We start from the raw sequence: 17204 nt of genomic DNA, 5'->3' as shown, positions 1-17204 counted from the left end.
GGAAATCATGCAGACTTGCTGCAAACCATTGCCTAAGGAGCACAAGGAAATTCTCCCTTTCCTTGGGTCCCTAATAACCCAAAGGCCCCCTGAAGTACATGCTGCTTTTGTCTTGGGGGAACTTTTGTCCAGTCCTCAGAGGCCTGGTCAGGCCAGCCTTGTGGGAGAATGCCCAGAACACTTGGAGTGAATGATGAGAGCTCACAAGAAGCCTGTCCGTGCCTCGGTTCTCGGGGTGTGCACTAACAGTGGGTTTTCTTCCTCTTCACAGTATGCGACTGACTACAAAGTCATGCCCCACAACACCAGCTCTGGAAACTTAACCCATGAAAAGGTAAAACTCGTCATGAGATGGCTTGTGAAAAATGTCTATAAGCAAATGATGTTTCTTCATTGAAAGAGCATGTGTGATTCAGGGTTGAACACTTTGGAGTTTGAATAGACAGTCCAGCACAGGGATTAGGTTTACTCTTTTGGTCATTTACCAATAAGCTAAATGCCTGTAACCCAGAAATCCTCAGAGAGTCTGCTAAATCCAATTGGAACTAACATCTCCTTTCTTTAAAAAGAAAAAAAAAAATCTTTGCCCCTTCGTTAACAAGAGAGACATCTCATTTAACCGAGAGGCCCAAGAACGCCTTAGAAAGGTCCCTGCTCTGACCCCTGGTTCTATCTGCCATACCCACTTTGAGTTCGGGAAATAACCTGTCACAGAGACACACCTTCTGGGTCTTATTTGAATCATTAACCCATCAGACAAATAGCGATTGATTTGGCAACCTGTGTGTGCCTGGGTGTTCCACAGAGACAGAGCTCTGATCTTACAGAGCTCGTGTTCTAGTGGAGGGAACCATATAATAAATCAGTATATGTCAGCCAGTGATGGGTCCTAAGAAGAAAAAGCAAACAGGGTGAGTGGACCGAGAAAGCGTGTGTGTATTACATCATAGTGATGGATGCTATTTTACCAGGGTAGTCAGGGAGCCCGTCTGTTAAGGTGAGGGAGGAAGAATGAGGAGACCTGTGAGAAGAGTGGTTTAGGTCAGGGGAACAAAATATGCAAAGACACATCCAAAAAAGGCACAGCTCAGGAGGCAACTCAGTTGTGTCTATAGTTGTGTCTATGGTCCCTAATCGCACCGAGTGCCAAGTCTGCTAAGGTATGTCCCAGCCCTGCACACCTGATTAAACCATCCACTGCTAGTCTCCTCTACAGAAATGTCTTCATTTCATTGACAAAATCATTGTCATTGTCCTCAAGTCAATGGTCACTTATCTGGAATCCCCTGACCTTGAATGCAACTGGGGAATTGCACACCTGCTATAAACAGCTTTTGGGGCGAGCCCAATAGCCTCATGGTTAAAGGAACCAAACCCCCCAAACCCAACATAGCTGACCACAGTTTGAATCCTGGTCCTGGCATATTGGGCAGGTATGCATGCCAGCGAGTAATCCTGATGAGATGGAAAAACAGAGGAAAAGGGATTGTGACATGATCACACCCCATTGGGGTACTTTTTCCCTTCTGTTTCTCCCTTTGTCTCTCTCATGAGTACACATACCCTCTGGCAATTGGGGGGGGGGAAAACACTTTCCATTGGTAGATAAATTCTCTGCTTGCATTGATTCTTGGTCTTCAATTTCAGTTAGGACTTAGGACACGGACATAAAGAGTTGACAACCTTCAGGTCGACCTCAGGTGCTAGCCTTTCAGTTTGTAGAATTCTGGTAGTGTTGACTTCTCCAGAGTCGGTCTGTAAGCTAGCAGTAGTGCAAACACAAAATCCAAGTTCTCTCCCACAGCTCTTAAAACTGTCCCCAACGCAGCTTCCGTATGTCCTGTCCTGGGACCAAATAGTGATACTCTGAAGTCTTACTGTCTAAGGGATTACAATAACGTAAGAAGAACACACAAACATACTCCATATGGAGTAAACCTAGACTGCTGAAATACTTCCAACAAATATTCCATTGAAATAGTTTTTGGTTTTGTTTGTTTCTTTTTAGAGATTTTTGCTATAGGGTGCATACACTAACTGGAAAGACAGAAAAAGACAGAAAGTGAGAAATCACTCCCCAGAGGAGATGCCCATGCCACAATCCCTTCGCCTCCATTCTCCTCTCAGGAGTTTGGGCACACACGCACACACACCCAGTGTGAGCTCTGAGCTGCTGGGTCCAGGACTGGAACTGTAGTCAACTATGTGGGAGTGCAGCAACATAACCATTATGCTATATGCTGGTCCCCTTCCATTAAAATAGTACTAATATTAATTAGCAATTATTAGTTTACTTCTTATTAGTTTTCACTTGCCAGGCATAGTCTAAGTACTTTACATATACTGACATATTTAATCTTCAAAGCAGTCTTACATATTATTATTTTTATTCCTATTTTATAGATGGGGAACTGAGACACAGAGTAGTTAAGTATTGACCTAAACTCACACAACTAGGAAGTGGTGGAAGTTAGGTTCCAAAGCCCATCTTCCTTAATTATTATTATACTACTGCTCCTCTAGAAGAATGTATATCAGTATAAGCAAGAGTGTTGTATATGGTGGTTGTCAGCCTACATTTAGCTTTTCAGTTAGGTTTGGAAATTTCTATGATGAAAAGTTAGAAGGAAATGAAAAACTACCCCCATCAGTTTTTATGATATTTGAATTGATGGTTCTTGACACATTTCAGATGAATGGTGTCTGTTACTGAGGTGTCTCCAGTTAACTTGGAAATTATTAGGTTGTCAGGAAAGTTATGACTTATTTTTCTGCACAAAAATGCATCATGACTTTCCCAATGACCCAACAGAGAAGACTCGAGAAAGCGTATTTGTGGTCATTTTGAGTACCCGTGTTTGCCAGACACTGGCTCAGCCCTAGCCTTCCCAATAGAGCTGGAAAGGATGGGGGACCTCAAGGGTGATTCAGGCCTGTAATGTTCACGTTGTGCCACAGAACGCCCAAGGGGTGAAGGAGGGCCCTCCACCCTTGCCCCCCGACCCCACGTATACCTCTCTACCCCAGAACTGAAGGGCTCTGAGTTCTACCAGCCCTTGTTTGACTGAAGGAAAAGTTCTACTTAAAGAAAAACAGTTATAAGCTTCTAATATATTTTATAGATGAAGACCCTGAAGCTCAGAGAAGTTAGTTAATCCCAGAACCAGGACCAGAATTCAGACCTATGAGAAAGTGCTCTTTCCGTTTTTATATGCTGATATATGTGTCCTGCTCCAAATCACATAAGGTGTTTTGATGGGATAAAATGTTTGTCTAATTATGTGCTTATATTAGTAAGACTCAGCATTGCTGGGGGGAAAAAGGATATATTGAGTCAGTTATTTAAGAAAGAGCATCCTGAAAAAGTCCATGCTGATGCTAAAAAAATCTTCTGTGAAATTTTCAGCTAGACAGTCACTGTAAGAGGCTAACAATAGGGGCCAGCAGATGGTGTAGTGGTTACGTCACTGGACTCCCGCATGGCCAACTGCAATTCAAGTCCCAGTCTGGCGGCTTGAAAATCGCACTGGGCACATGTGCCTGCATGCCCAAGACCCCAAGAAGAAAATGGAGGAAAAGGGATTGCAGTACAGCCATCTCCCCCTGGAGGGGGGAGTGATTTCTCACTTTCCTTCTTACTGTCTCTGTCTCTCTTTCTCTAGAGAGCACATGCACCTTTTGAAACAACAAAAAAAAGAGGCTAACACTAAAAAGTTTGTTGACAGAAGTTAAAGTTATAATCATTGACTTATGATCTAAAGGAACATGTTACCAACTGGCTCTTCTTTTAAAAGCAACTCTTCGAGGTGGTATCCAGCCCCTCACTTGCTGCACACTACTCTCCAACTTAACCTACGTCATTTTGAACCACTTTCAGGGTTAACAACTAGGTGAAATTTTTCTTGTTAATTTTCTGTACTCTCAGACTCCACCTCTCCTTAAGTCCCTGCCCCTTTGTGAAATTTCTTTCTTTCTTTCTTTCTTTCTTTCTTTCTTTCTTTTTTTCTTTCTTTCTTTCTTTTTTTCTTTTTTTTTTTTTTAGAGGTTTTTGCTATAGAGTGTGTGCACTTACCAGAAAGACAGAGAGACGGAGAGACAGAAAGCAAGACATCACTCCCCCAGGGGTGGACTCCCGCATGGCCAACTGCAATTCAAGTCCCAGTCTGGCGGCTTGAAAATCTGCCAGATTTTCAAGAAAAGCCACGCCATAATCCCTTCTCCTCCGTTCTCCTCTCGGGATCTTGGGGACTCACACACACGCGCCCAGTGTGAGTTTAAGCCACCAGGTCAGGGACTCGAACCACAGTCGACTACATGGCAATCCAGTGACATAGCCATTACGCTAACTGCTGGTCCCCCCATTTGCGAAAATTCTAAAGGTTAAAGAAAATATGAGCCTTTTCTCACCCCGGGCACAGTGATTCCATTTGGTGGGAACATCAAACAAATACACCTTAAATTTTCACTCGTCTGTTATAAACTTGGACCATTTTGTCCCCTCTGACCTTGCAGATCCCCATCAGCACCGAAATTGAAGGGATGAACATTTTAGGACTGGTCCTTTTTGCTCTGATGTTAGGAGTAGCCCTTAAGAAACTAGGCTCAGAAGGAGAAGAGCTCATCCGTTTCTTCAATGCCTTCAATGAGGCGACAATGGTGCTGGTGTCATGGATTATGTGGTGAGTGTCACCCGCTACCTACTCTCCCTTTCATTCCTTCTACCACCAGAAAAGGACCTGTCTTTGACATTCTAGGTCACTCCTGTGGGGCAGCCTGGCTCAGTGCTCTGTATGCAGTTGACATCCTGGTATAGGGGGCGATGGAAGTGAAGATGATTTTTTGTCTTGTCCAGAGCTTCAGAGACTCAGACATACACCATAGTTACCAGTAACTTCCTTGGTGCCCACGTTGGCCCCTTGGTTTTATCACTGTGTTGTATTTTTGGGTTTCCCACCATCAATCTATATCATTTGGGATGCCCATATTCTCCTCTGGGGCAATGAGTTCCATCAGTTTGCTGTCTGCTGCATAAAATAAAGCTCATTTGTCTTAAAGTGATAGACAAGCTTCAAAGGAACACTTACCTATAGTATTTCACAACATGAAATATAAGTCCAGCTTCACCCATGTATGTATAAACTCGGAATGGTCTTCTTTTACTTAGGCTTTTAATTCATAAATGTTTCTTTGTGTAATATTAGTGAAATGATGATTATTTAATAAAAATTATTAGACTGATTTCTGGCTAAAGAGTAAAAATTTGACCAGCTCCCTCAAAGTAACTTCTCAGAAATCATACCAATTCCAGTTGCTGGTCCTCATAAGCTTTCTCCTGCCATTTTTCGCCAACCCAGACCTCTGTGGGTTTTAACTTCTATCCATTAGTTGTTAAGAAATAGTTTATACTTTCACACACAAAGCATTTTCCTTACCATCAACCCTCATCAAGCCTTAAGGATCCCAGAATTTTTCTCTCTCAAAATGACATTGGGTGACTGTTGGACTGATTTTAGGAGACGTTTGCAATTGTCTAGAGTAGCAGTCCCCATCCTTTTATGGGGGACCATTTTTATGGAAGACAATTTTTCCATGGGCCAGGGCAGGGGATGGTTTTGAGATGATTCAAACATATTACATTTATTGTGCATTTATTTCTAGTATTATTGCATTGTAATTTATAATGAGATAATTATACTACTCACCATAAAGTGGTATTTGCAGCCACTCCACAGCAATACCATCATGGCCTCAGCTCCACCTCAGATCATCATGCATTAACTTCTCATAAGGAGTACATAACCTAGATCTCTTGCATCCACAGTTCACAGTAGGGTTCCTGCTCCTATGAGAATCTAACAGCACTCTGATCTGATAGGAGGCAGAACTAAGGCAGTAAAGTGAGCAATGGGGAGCAGCTGTAAATACAGATGAAGTTTTGCTCACTCACTTGCAGCTTACCTCCTGCTGTGTGTCCTGGTCCTTAACAGTCCGGAGTACTGGTCCATGGTCCAGGGGCTCTGGACCCCTGGTCTAGAGGCCAATTTAAGAGCCACTATCAGTGTTATTTTTGCTGCTTAATTGGAAAATTCCAGAATCTGACTCCATTATTGCAAACATGGCACTTCAGGTGACGTTTGCTATTCTGGGAGAGAACTGAAATTTCCAAAGGAAAGTTTTTTCATCAGATGTCAAGTTCTTTTCCTGTTTTTTGTTTTCTTTTTTTAAAAATCTACAATCCTTCTTTAGTCTGGATTGAAGAAATTCCTACTCAAGAAAGTGGTATTTCTTTATCAGGATTTTTGTTTTCAGTCTGGAAACCAATTTAGTCATTCCTTCAATTCCATGTACAGGTCACGTAAGCAGGTTTTTGATAAGGCAGGTCCTACTGAATATTTAACTTCAGTAGGAGATCTATGGCCAATAAAGTGCATGTTACACAGAATTGGAGGTTAAAATGGCTTAAAAGGTTAAGAGATCTAAACCAAGTGTGGCAGAGAGGTTCACTGGTTCACTCTTTCTGCCTTTATTCCTTCACTAATTGTCCACTCAAAGACCAAAGCACCTGCTTACCCTACACTATTCATAAAAGTATCAATAACTTCTAGATGTTTTAAACACTGGATGGATAAACTTAGCAGCCCATACAGTCTGTATTACAGCTATCCAACTCTACCATTGTAGGGCAAAGGCAATCGAACAATCCAGAAATAAATGAGCATATCTATATAGCAATAAAACTTTATTTACAGAAACCCATTTTGCCAGCTCCTCGATTAAACAAACCAGAGAGGAAGGAAGAACAGAATGGAGTCCTCTAAAAGTATGCAAAGAAAATACAGCAGGTAGAGGCTAAACAAGATACAAAAACTAAAAGCCTTGAAAAGCTGCTAAATTTGACCACATCAAAATACTAAGTCTGTATGCAAAAGATACTTTGAATCAAAGTGTCTTTTATTAAAAATCAAGACACTGAAAACTATTGATGCATATTTACATACTATGTACATAGAAATAGAGTTCTAATTACTGAGAAAATAAAAACTAAAACTGAATAAACTATTAGAAATGGACAAAATATATGAGCAGACAATTCATAGAAAATGAAACCTGAATGATCAGTAAACCATTTTAAGGGAAGCCCAACCTCATTATAGGAGAATTGAGAGAAATGTGGGGCCAGCAGGTAGTGTGGTGGTTAAGGTGCTAGACTTGTCTTCACAGTCTAAGTCCGGGCATCTTGCTTTCTCACTTGTCTTCTCTCTCTCTCTCTCTCACTCTTTCTCTCTGTCTCTCTCTGGTCAAATTAAAGAATAAAAAAATAAAATTAAACAATTCGTCTAAAAGTTTTTTTAAGTTTTTTAAATTAATGAGAGAAATGAAAATTGTTTTTGTGAGACATTGATGAGGGTGAAGGTAGTTTCTCGACCACTCACTTCTGGTATTTTGGGCTGATCATTTTTTGTTGTAGGGTGCTGTCTTGAGCACTATGGGTTGATTAGCAACATCTTGACCTCCACTTACTAGATGCCAGTAGTGCTGCACCTGCAAAGGTGTAACAACTAAAACTGTCTTCCGGACATTGCCAGATGTCTTCTGGACTGCTAGTGGGAATGTGAAATGGTACAACCACTTTGGAGAACAATTTGGTAGTAACTACTAACAATCTTGTATTCCCCATAGCTCAGCAGTTCCACTTCTTGGTGCCCCTACCAAAAGAACACAGGCATCTGGGCACAAATAGACATGTTTGTAACGTTGTTTGCGAAGATGAAAACCTGGGGCAAGCCCAACTTGGCAGCTCAGACCTGCCTGGGTTGACGGTGGTGCGGGCCACGCATGCACTTCCGGCCAACGGAGCTGCGACACTCACTCACTTCCGGCCGCGTGCAATCATTTTGCCCCGAGGCCAGGCCACAGCCCGTAGGGCCGCGGGGCGCCGTGGAGGAGCCCGCGAGGCCACGCCATGCCGTTGCCGCTGCGGGTGGCCGTGGTGTGCTCCAGCAACCAGAACCGGAGCATGGAGGCGCACAGCATCCTCAGCAAACGCGGCTTCAGCGTGCGCTCCTTCGGCACCGGCACCCACGTGAAGCTGCCGGGGGCCGCACCCGACAAGCCCAACGTCTACGACTTCAGAACCACCTACGACCAGATGTACCACGACCTCCTGAGGAAGGACAAGGAGCTCTACACCCAGAACGGCCTCTTACACATGCTGGACAGAAACAAGAGGATCAAGGCCGCGCCGGAGAGGTTCCAGAGCTGCAGGGACGTGTTCGACCTGATCGTCACGTGCGAGGAGCGTGTCTACGACCAGGTGGTGGAGGAGCTGAGCTCGCGAGAGCAGGAGACCTGCCAGCCAGTGCACGTGGTCAACGTGGACATCCAGGACAACCACGAAGAGGCCACCCTGGGCGCCTTCCTCATCTGCGAGCTCTGCCAGTGCCTCCAGCACGCCGAGGACATGGAGAACGAGATCTCCGAGCTGCTGCAGGACTTCGAGGAGAAGAGCGGCAGGACCTTCCTGCACACGGTCTGCTTCTACTGAGCGCCCAGGCCCCCGGCCGTCGCCACCCACAGCCTCTTCCCCAGCTCCCTTTAGTGCACACTTCTGCCTTCCTGGTGCTCGTTTTCACTTGTAGGTTTTCTGCTGGTGGACCGTAATACCACCCAAATCAACTGGACGTCTGGAATGAGAAGATATACATACATGCCAGATTAAAGATGACATTTCTATCCCATTTTGCTTATGAGTAGGATATTAAGGGTCTTTTTCTTTAACCGAGAAAGAAAACAATTTATAATATATTTCCTCTAGCATTCATGTGTCTTTAGTTTTGTCTGCCTTACTCTTCCTTCTTCCCTAACTGATTGGATTACACAAATATCTGCATATAAAAATACTCTGAATCTTACCAGGAAAGAGCCCGGGTAAATCCTGGATAAATAAGTATTTAGATACTACTGACTATCAAAAAAGAAAAAGAAAGACAATCTGGGAGTAATTTAAATGTCCACCAGCAGGACAGTGGCAAGAGCACTGCGGTATTTCCATTTCTGAAGACAATATTTGAAAATAATAAAATGAAGGTAGAAACAACCCGGATGCCTACTGATGGATGAATGGATAAAGAAAATATGGTACATACATATAATGGAATATTATTCAGCCTTAAAAGGAGATGAAATGCTGACAACATGGGATGAGTGCTGAAGGCATTATACTATGTGAAATAAACTGAACACAGAAGGACACATATTGTATAATTCCATTTTTAAGTACCTAGAATAAAGAAATTTGTAGAAAGAATATAGAACAGTAGTTACCAGGAGTTGGGGAAGAGGGTTAGATGAGGAGGTATTGCTTAATGAGTACAGAGTTTATGTTTGGTTGAAAAGTTCTGTAGCTGGAAGGTGGTGATAGTTATATAAAAATATAAGTTTCCATAATACCAATTAGATAATATACAGTTAAAAAAGGTTAAAATGGTCATCTTTGTGTGTTGTATATTTTACCTTGGTTTTTAAAAAATGGGGTGGATTTCTAGGTGTTGGCATGAAGAGACTTCAAAGACATAATGTGGGGTGAAAGTAAACATACAAATTTAAATATATACCTATCTGTCTAAATTCATAGGAAATAGGAGTGGTTATCTGAGGAAGGGTCTGGCTTGAGAGTAATGCCAAAAGAGAATTTTCGCCTAATGTGTAATTGTTTTAGAAAGAATCTATTTATTACTGTGGGATTTTAAATGAATAATCCCATTTAGACTATCACTAGAAAGAAAAGAAACAAGTGACATTTGCTTTCTCTAGGGAGGGAAGAACTAGGTGCCTGGGGGTCAGAGGTGAGAAGAAGACTTCATAGTAAATCACCCTTTTGTCCCTCTTGGAATTTGAATTCTATTACATATTGCCTACATGATTAAAATTTTCAAATAAAAAGTTATAAAATTCTTTCTGGATTAACATTAAGTTTGAAATGAACTTTTGTTCTCTGTAACTTCCATAACTCATTCATTCCCTTCTGCCTTTGAAAAATTCTTCATGCTCCAGGAGTGTTGACGGTGTCATTGTTAATGACTTTTTCCCATGGAATCATGTTTTCCAAACCACAAAGAATTGAAACCATCCCAAAAGTCCCAGCTTTGGCTCAATCGTGTATCATAATGCTATAAAACAGCTATTGCTGTTTTGTGTTCCTGAGTTCTCAGAACAAGCCTGAGCAAAGCCAAGTCAAGCTCACAGCCCCCGAGGCTTTGATCTTGGGTTCCTTGCCTAGCTGCCTATACCTTCATGTGGTTGGTAGTATCCATCTGTTAAGAACATAATATACCCAGAGGGAAAGAAGTCTGGTTCTGGTCCTAACTCCGTTACCCATGGTGAGTGACCATCTTCATTTTACTCAGTTTCATAGCCTCTCAATTGGGGATAGTATGCCTCCATCCTTTTCTGTTCCTCAGGGTGATTCTAAGGAGAGATGAAGATGGCCTAGTTGAAAGTCCTTGCTTTCTGTGTCAGGCAAGGCTTGTACCTCCCAGCCTCAACCGTATCACACTTACTGACAAGTGTCCTGTGCTTCCTCCCTAGGTATGTACCTGTGGGCATCATGTTCCTGGTAGGAAGCAAGATTGTGGAAATGAAGGACATCGTTGTGCTGGTGACCAGCCTGGGGAAATATATCTTGGCATCTATATTAGGCCATGTTATTCATGGAGGACTTATTCTGCCACTTATTTATTTTGTTTTCACACGAAAAAATCCATTCAAATTCCTCCTGGGCCTTCTTGCACCATTTGCAACAGCATTTGCTACCTGCTCCAGGTGAGTGGGTTTGAGGTGCCCTTCTTGGCTACTCTGAGCCATGTTAACATGGAACTAAGGCCAGCTCGATGGCACAGCGGTAATGTGCTGGTCAAGAGAAGCTGGATGGGGGCCAGCAGGTGGCGTGATGGCTAAAGATGCTGGACTCCCACATGGCTGACCATGGAGTCCTGGACCTGTGACTTGCTTTCTCACTTTCCCTTCTCTCTCTCTGTCTCTCTCTGATCAAACTATAAAATAATAATATGTAACATTAAATAAAATATTTAAAAGAAAGAGAGGGAAGCTGGATCTCACATAGCAGCGTTAGTTCAGATCCCAACCTGGGCAGCCTTAAACATGTGATGCATGTGACTGCCCAAGAGTCTGTAGGCTAGAGGGCTGGAGGAAAGAGATCATGGCATAACCAGACCCTATGGAGGGTACTCATCTCTCACTCGCCCTCATTCTCACATGCTGTATCATGAATAATGAGAAAAATAATATGAAATCAGGTGACCCCAGTGGTAGATGCACAACTAGCATCTCAACATATTTTAATTCCTTGAAAACTCTAAATTGGTCTCATATGATTTTTTTTTTTTTTTAAATAATCAGCCCCACAACTCTCACAGTCCTCTGACGTGGGTTTTGGTTTTATCTCCTGACCTACTGAGGCTACCTCATTCCCTCCCTGCTCTTTTGAGAGAGAGATTTTTGTTATAGGGTGCATGCGCTCGCTAGAGAGACAGAGAGTGAAAAATCACCCCAGGGGGAATGTTCACACTGCAACCCCTTCTCCAGTCTCCTCAGGATTTGGGGCGTGCATACACATGCACCCGGTGTGAGTTTCTAAGCTGCCGGTCCAGGGCTTGAACTGTAGTCAACTATGTGGGAGTCTAGCGATGTAACCATTATGCCATCTACTGCTCTCTTCTTGCTCTTTACAGGTGAATCAGGCATTATGTAGTCCAGCTATGGAGTCCTTACCCTAAATTAGGTACATCTGTGCCTGAGTAAAAGCCGGCAGCCCACCTAACTCAAGAGAATGCGTAGCAGAAGTTTCTAGACAGGCATTCACCCAATTCTCCCTTTTTAGGATGTGTAAGTTAGAAAATGAGGCGATGACACCAGGGTGAGGGGTGTACGCTCAGCCCTCTTTGGGGAATTACCTGATGCACCTCGTTACTCATTGGAACTTCTTCCACAAACACATGGCTTTCCCCTTGTGTTAAAGAAAACTTTCAAAGGGTGGCATCATGTTGTCTCATTCTCACAATTACTTTTTGCCACTGCACATTTCCTCCCATTCTAGATGACTGTATGACAAAGAGGTCATGGTGGTGAAAAAGAATTAGGGAAGGAAGTTTTTCTGGCCTAGACAAAAATAAACCTCTCTCCCAGCTGCGTCAGCTAACCTCTGTGTAGCTGCCGAGCCACGGGAGAGCAGGTGTCGTTCTTACAGTTATCTGCTTGTTTCTGCATATCTTTTCCAAACTCTCAGAACCATTTCTGCTTCTTGGCCTGAAAGGGGGAAAGATAGTTTGCATTTTACTTTTTCAGAGGAAAAGCATTTGAGGGAGGGGATGTACATAGGGAGGGCATTTTGTACCAAGAGACAGTATTTAACACGTGAGATATTTGGAACAGATGAATCCGAGTAAATAATACAACAAGTAAATCCAGACAGTCATATTTTGAATACTTTGGGAGTTGGCAAAACCCATATTGTGTCAGAAACTCTGAAATAATTTATTTCAAGAGAAGAAAGCTAGAAACTAGTGCTAATTACTCTGTTCCAGGATCTGAGATGAGTAATATGTTAGCCTGGCCAGGAGGGACTGTTCTCATGGTTGGTTGTTTTTTTCTGTTTGTAGCTCAGCAACTCTTCCTTCTATGATGAAGTGCATTGAAGAAAACAATGGTGTAGACAAGAGGATCAGCAGGTTTATACTCCCCATCGGGGCCACTGTGAACATGGATGGTGCAGCCATCTTCCAGTGTGTGGCCGCAGTGTTTATCGCCCAGCTCAACAATGTAGAGCTGAACGCAGGACAGATTTTCACCATTCTGTAAGTTCATATTCTTTCCCTCATCTTTGGGCCCGGGTCAAAACTTTGGGTTTTTCTTGTGATTTCTTTTGAAAAACCAGTCTTGCCACAACCCGGCATCTCATTTGCAAAATGAGGACAGTGTGAATCCATTACTTAGAGAGAGTGGAACGTCTCTCAAGGACTTGGCCAGTGGGATCTGTGGGGTGTGGTATTCCTTTTCCAAGCCGTGGCTGCTGTGTTCTGCATTTCTCATGCCACTCCTGACCTGCTGATGGCTGATCCCGCTTTGCCATCTTCTAGAGTGACTGCCACAGCATCCAGCGTTGGAGCAGCAGGCGTGCCAGCTGGAGGGGTCCTCACCATTGCCATCATCCTAGAGGCCATCGGGCTGCCCACTCATGACCTCTCTTTGATCCTGGCTGTGGACTGGATTGTGTAAGTAGCAAGTCCTAAGGACACCAAAGAAAGCAGAGCGTTTATATTGAGTTCCCCAGGAGCCTGGCACTCTGCTAGGCCTGGGGCATACAGAGAAACTTCAGGCGCACTTCCTGCCTTGTGATGGAGCATACGGCTAAGCTGACAAGGCAAGATACAGAGTTAGAAAATATCGAACAATAAGAGAATCCGATGCCCACGACGAACCGTGAAAGACTGTGAGATATCATTACTGGGAACTTAACTTACGGCGTCCAGCAAAGTAGGGAGCCAAGGCCGAGACCCTCGGCGCAGCTCCAGTGAGCACAAGAATCAGGCTGTGGAAGTTGTTGGCTGTGTAAGATACGTTGGAGCTCTGATTGTTCAGGAACAATTGTCCCTGGCCCGAAATCATCCAGTGAGTGATTTCTGTGAGAGGAGCAAGGATGAACAGGGTTGATGTGAGTGGTCCGGGCTTGGGTTCGGCAGAGGAAGAGTTAGAGGAGGAGGAGGTGTGATATGGAGCACCACCTCCAAGGATCCTGTAAACAGTTTCTAGGAATTGTTCTTTGAATCTTTTATTAGCATTTAAATTTATTTTATTTTTATTTTTTATTGTCTTTTGCTTCCTTGACTCTTGTGATATCGTTTGTAGATATAAATAATGCCTGTTTTATAGGGAAAGGCAGGTGCTGAGTTACTGATGTTGTCAATAGCACACATGGATAAGAAAATGAGCTCTTAAGCCCAAGTGCCTGGGTTCAAATCCCAGCCCACCATTGAGTAGTTGTGTCTATTACTTTTACAGAAATAAAAAACATACAAAGAAAATAAACCCAGGGGAAGGTAAGGCCTTAGGCCCTAGCAGTATGCTTCAGGAATCGGCCGGCCCCCATGGCCACAGTCTCCATTGCCCACCTGCCTGTTCCAGGGCCTGCTCCCCATAGCTCCCGGTAACAGTGGATGTAAGGCCCTCCTTTTTCTTTTCCCTCCAGGGACCGCACCACCACCGTGGTGAATGTGGAAGGGGATGCCCTGGGTGCAGGGATTCTCCACCACCTGAACCAGAAGGCGATGAAGAAAGGGGAGCAGGAACTGAGTGAGGTGAAAGTGGAAGCCATCCCCAACTGCAAGTCTGAGGAGGAGACGTCGCCTCTGGTGACACACCAGAACCCTGTGGGCCCTGTGACCAGCGCCCCAGAACTGGAATCCAAGGAGTCAGTTCTGTGATGGAGTTGGGCAGTGGTGCCCACCCTGGTGGCCCAGCTGCCAACACTGGGCATGGCCCTCACCAACTTTTAGCTTCCCGAGCAGTGCCTGGCCCAGTCACCAGTTTGAGGGTGACAGGCATTGGACTCCCCAGCAGAAACTGGTTACCAAGGACCAGGACACACTGACTTTGGCTTGATCCACATCCAGGTGTGCACCAGGGCTCCATCTGGAAATGCCCCCTCAAGCTGCCAGGCTTGGAGAGACGGGGGCTCACTAGTGCCTGTGGTTAAAGCTTGGGGAAATGCAGATACAATCTTCATTGTCACCAGTCAGAGCTCCATCAGGTGCCCTCGGGGCAGAGCAAAGGGAGCAGTCATCTGTCGCTTCATCTCGTGAACAGTAGCAATTAGAAAAATTCCCAAATTCTTAGCTTGGGCTAGAATTTGCTGACCTGTGACTTGGGTGTTTAAAGAGTTTATGCTACAGCCAGGTGTGGGTGGCTTCTGATCAACTGGTGGCTGGGGAATTAGACATGTGCAGTGTCTGGTTAGAATACTCCAGGTGGGTGTTAGCATTGTTGGGGTCTCTGGTCAGTAGTTTAAGGAAAGGACTTAAATTCTGAGGTCAAAGAAAGAAGAGGAAGTATAACCAGCTGGGGGTAGGGGTGGGTAGGTTGAGGGGCTCACCCTAATGAGGACAGGACACACACACACACACACACACACACACAACTGTCCCCATCCCACACACACACACACACACACACACACCTAAAACTGTCCCCATCCCAGCCCTGGGGTGTCCTTCTGTGTCTGAGGCAGGGCCTCTGACAACACTGCAGCTTTATCTCCATCCACCCTGGGCCAGGAGCCAGAGGGGCAGCTCCTTCTCTTGGGCAGTGTGCTGTAGTCATCACTTTCAGGACTCTTGTTGGTTTACCTGCCTATTTGAATTGCACCAGACCCTCCCTGAAATGCTTCATTGCAGTGAGAACACCACCCCCTACACAATTAGTACACCGTGCACTAATCGGGGTGGGGTGCCCCCATTCCCAGGTTCTCAGCCCCTGGCTTCGGCTACCTTCCCGATGTGATTCCTTTCCTGTCGGTACAGCAAATTTAACATCAGTAAATGGCGGCCTGCTGACTCAGAGGTAATCTGGTGAGGGAGCTTTTCTATAAGAGCGTCTTGCCACTGAGGGGGAGACCCAAGAGTCTGCCGTTTGACTGTGGCTGTGGGTGTGTATCCATGTGTGGCCTATAGCAAATCCTGAGACCTCACTTTACTCCATTTGTAAAATGGAGCTAATGTTACCTGCCTCTCACCTACCTCAGAGGGAAATGGTGAGGCAGACTGTAACTCAAAATGACCATTTCTCCACTGCCCTTCTCACCTGGAGGCTCTTCTCACTTTCGTTTTGTGTTTTGCTTTTTGTTTTTGCCATAGGGTGAGTGTGCTCGCAGGAGAAAGAGAAAGAGAGAACGTGGGAAATCACTCCCAGGGGTATGGCCACACTGCAATTTCTTCATTCTCCTCCTGGGATTGTGGGCACGCATGCATACCTGCATGATTTTCAAGCCACCGAGTTGAGTCATAGTTGTCCATGTGGGAGTCTAGCACCTGCCTTAACCACCACGCTGCCTGCTGGCCCCTCTCCTCACCTTTTACCTGAGTGACAGCTTTCTCTGTGGGGGGGTTCTCTGCTCATCAAAACTTTTATCACACACCCCCCCCCATTCTCTTTGTAGTTATTTGATGGCATCAAACGTGGCCTCATCCTGATGTCCTTCAAGTTTCAGTGAATTACCTAGCTCACCCTCCACCACATTTCTGGGTACTTGAGTTCACCTGGGTACTTGAGGTCTGTCTGCCAGGCCTCTGCATGGTTTTTGCCCCTCACAACAGGCCATGAAAGCCCCCAAACGTTGGCCTCCTTCATTCCCGTGTTTTCCGTGTTGCTGTGTGTGTTGCCGTCCGCACTGTTGCAGTGGGAAAGGACTGATGGATGCAACAGACACAACCAGGCACCTCCCCCATTTTAGAGATGGGGCATGTGCCTAGAAAGCCCCAGGACACAGAGCTGACCTGCACAGTGGGAAGGCCCAGCTCTCTGACCCAGCCAAGCCATTCATTCTCCTGGGAAGAACCCAGGACCTGAGCAGTGAGGGCCTGGAAATGTTAACCCCCTGGCTAGAGCTTGGCACTAATACCCCTCTGTTTTTGAAGGGGAAATGATCACGTTGTTTGATTCTGACTGCAAGTGAACATACGCTATTTTTCAGACTTCAGTAAACTGAATTTTTCTCTTCCGTGCATACACGTCCACACACACAAGGGGAACTTCAAAAAAGTTTATGGAAAAATAAAAGGATGAATTTCTTTGGGTGCAAAATATCCATGCATAGTTTTTGCATAATACATGTTTTCCATGAACTTGTAGAAGACCTCAATGTGTATGTGTGTGTAAGTTTTAGCTCCAATCTAAGCAAGTTGGATTTTGGGTAGAAGTCAACTAAAATACAAGTCTGGCATCCCAGTTTTCCCATTTCTAAAGATGAATTTCATACAATGAGATGGGGGCTGGACAGTAAGGCTCACTGACTGAACTCCCTGTGCTCTGGCCTAGGCCCTGCAGTCAGCAGAGGGCTGTGGCTGGCTAGACAAGGTGCTGCCCAGAAACACCCAGAGGACCCTTCCCCTCGCAGGTGAGAAGAGGAGGGAGGA

At 44.7% G+C, this 17204-nt stretch overlaps 1 protein-coding gene and 1 pseudogene across 1 annotated transcript in view; both read left to right on the top strand.

Moving 5' to 3' along the window:
* Positions 1 to 15220, top strand: part of SLC1A4 (solute carrier family 1 member 4) — a gene marked incomplete in the record, with an annotated part of 31286 nt that extends 16066 nt beyond the window's left edge. The window contains 6 exon segments of the mRNA XM_014584033.2: positions 272 to 334; positions 4513 to 4679; positions 10588 to 10821; positions 12678 to 12872; positions 13155 to 13289; positions 14264 to 15220. Coding sequence (XP_014439519.1) covers positions 272 to 334; positions 4513 to 4679; positions 10588 to 10821; positions 12678 to 12872; positions 13155 to 13289; positions 14264 to 14498 — 1029 coding nt within the window.
* On the top strand, positions 7368 to 10573 carry LOC102477582 (RNA polymerase II subunit A C-terminal domain phosphatase SSU72 pseudogene; annotated as a pseudogene).
* Positions 15221 to 17204: the final 1984 nt, after the last annotated feature.

This window comes from Tupaia chinensis, unplaced genomic scaffold (genome assembly GCF_000334495.1).
Source record: "Tupaia chinensis unplaced genomic scaffold, TupChi_1.0 Scaffold145484_1, whole genome shotgun sequence".
NCBI lineage: Eukaryota > Metazoa > Chordata > Mammalia > Scandentia > Tupaiidae > Tupaia > Tupaia belangeri.
This window is presented reverse-complemented; position numbering and strand designations above follow the sequence as displayed.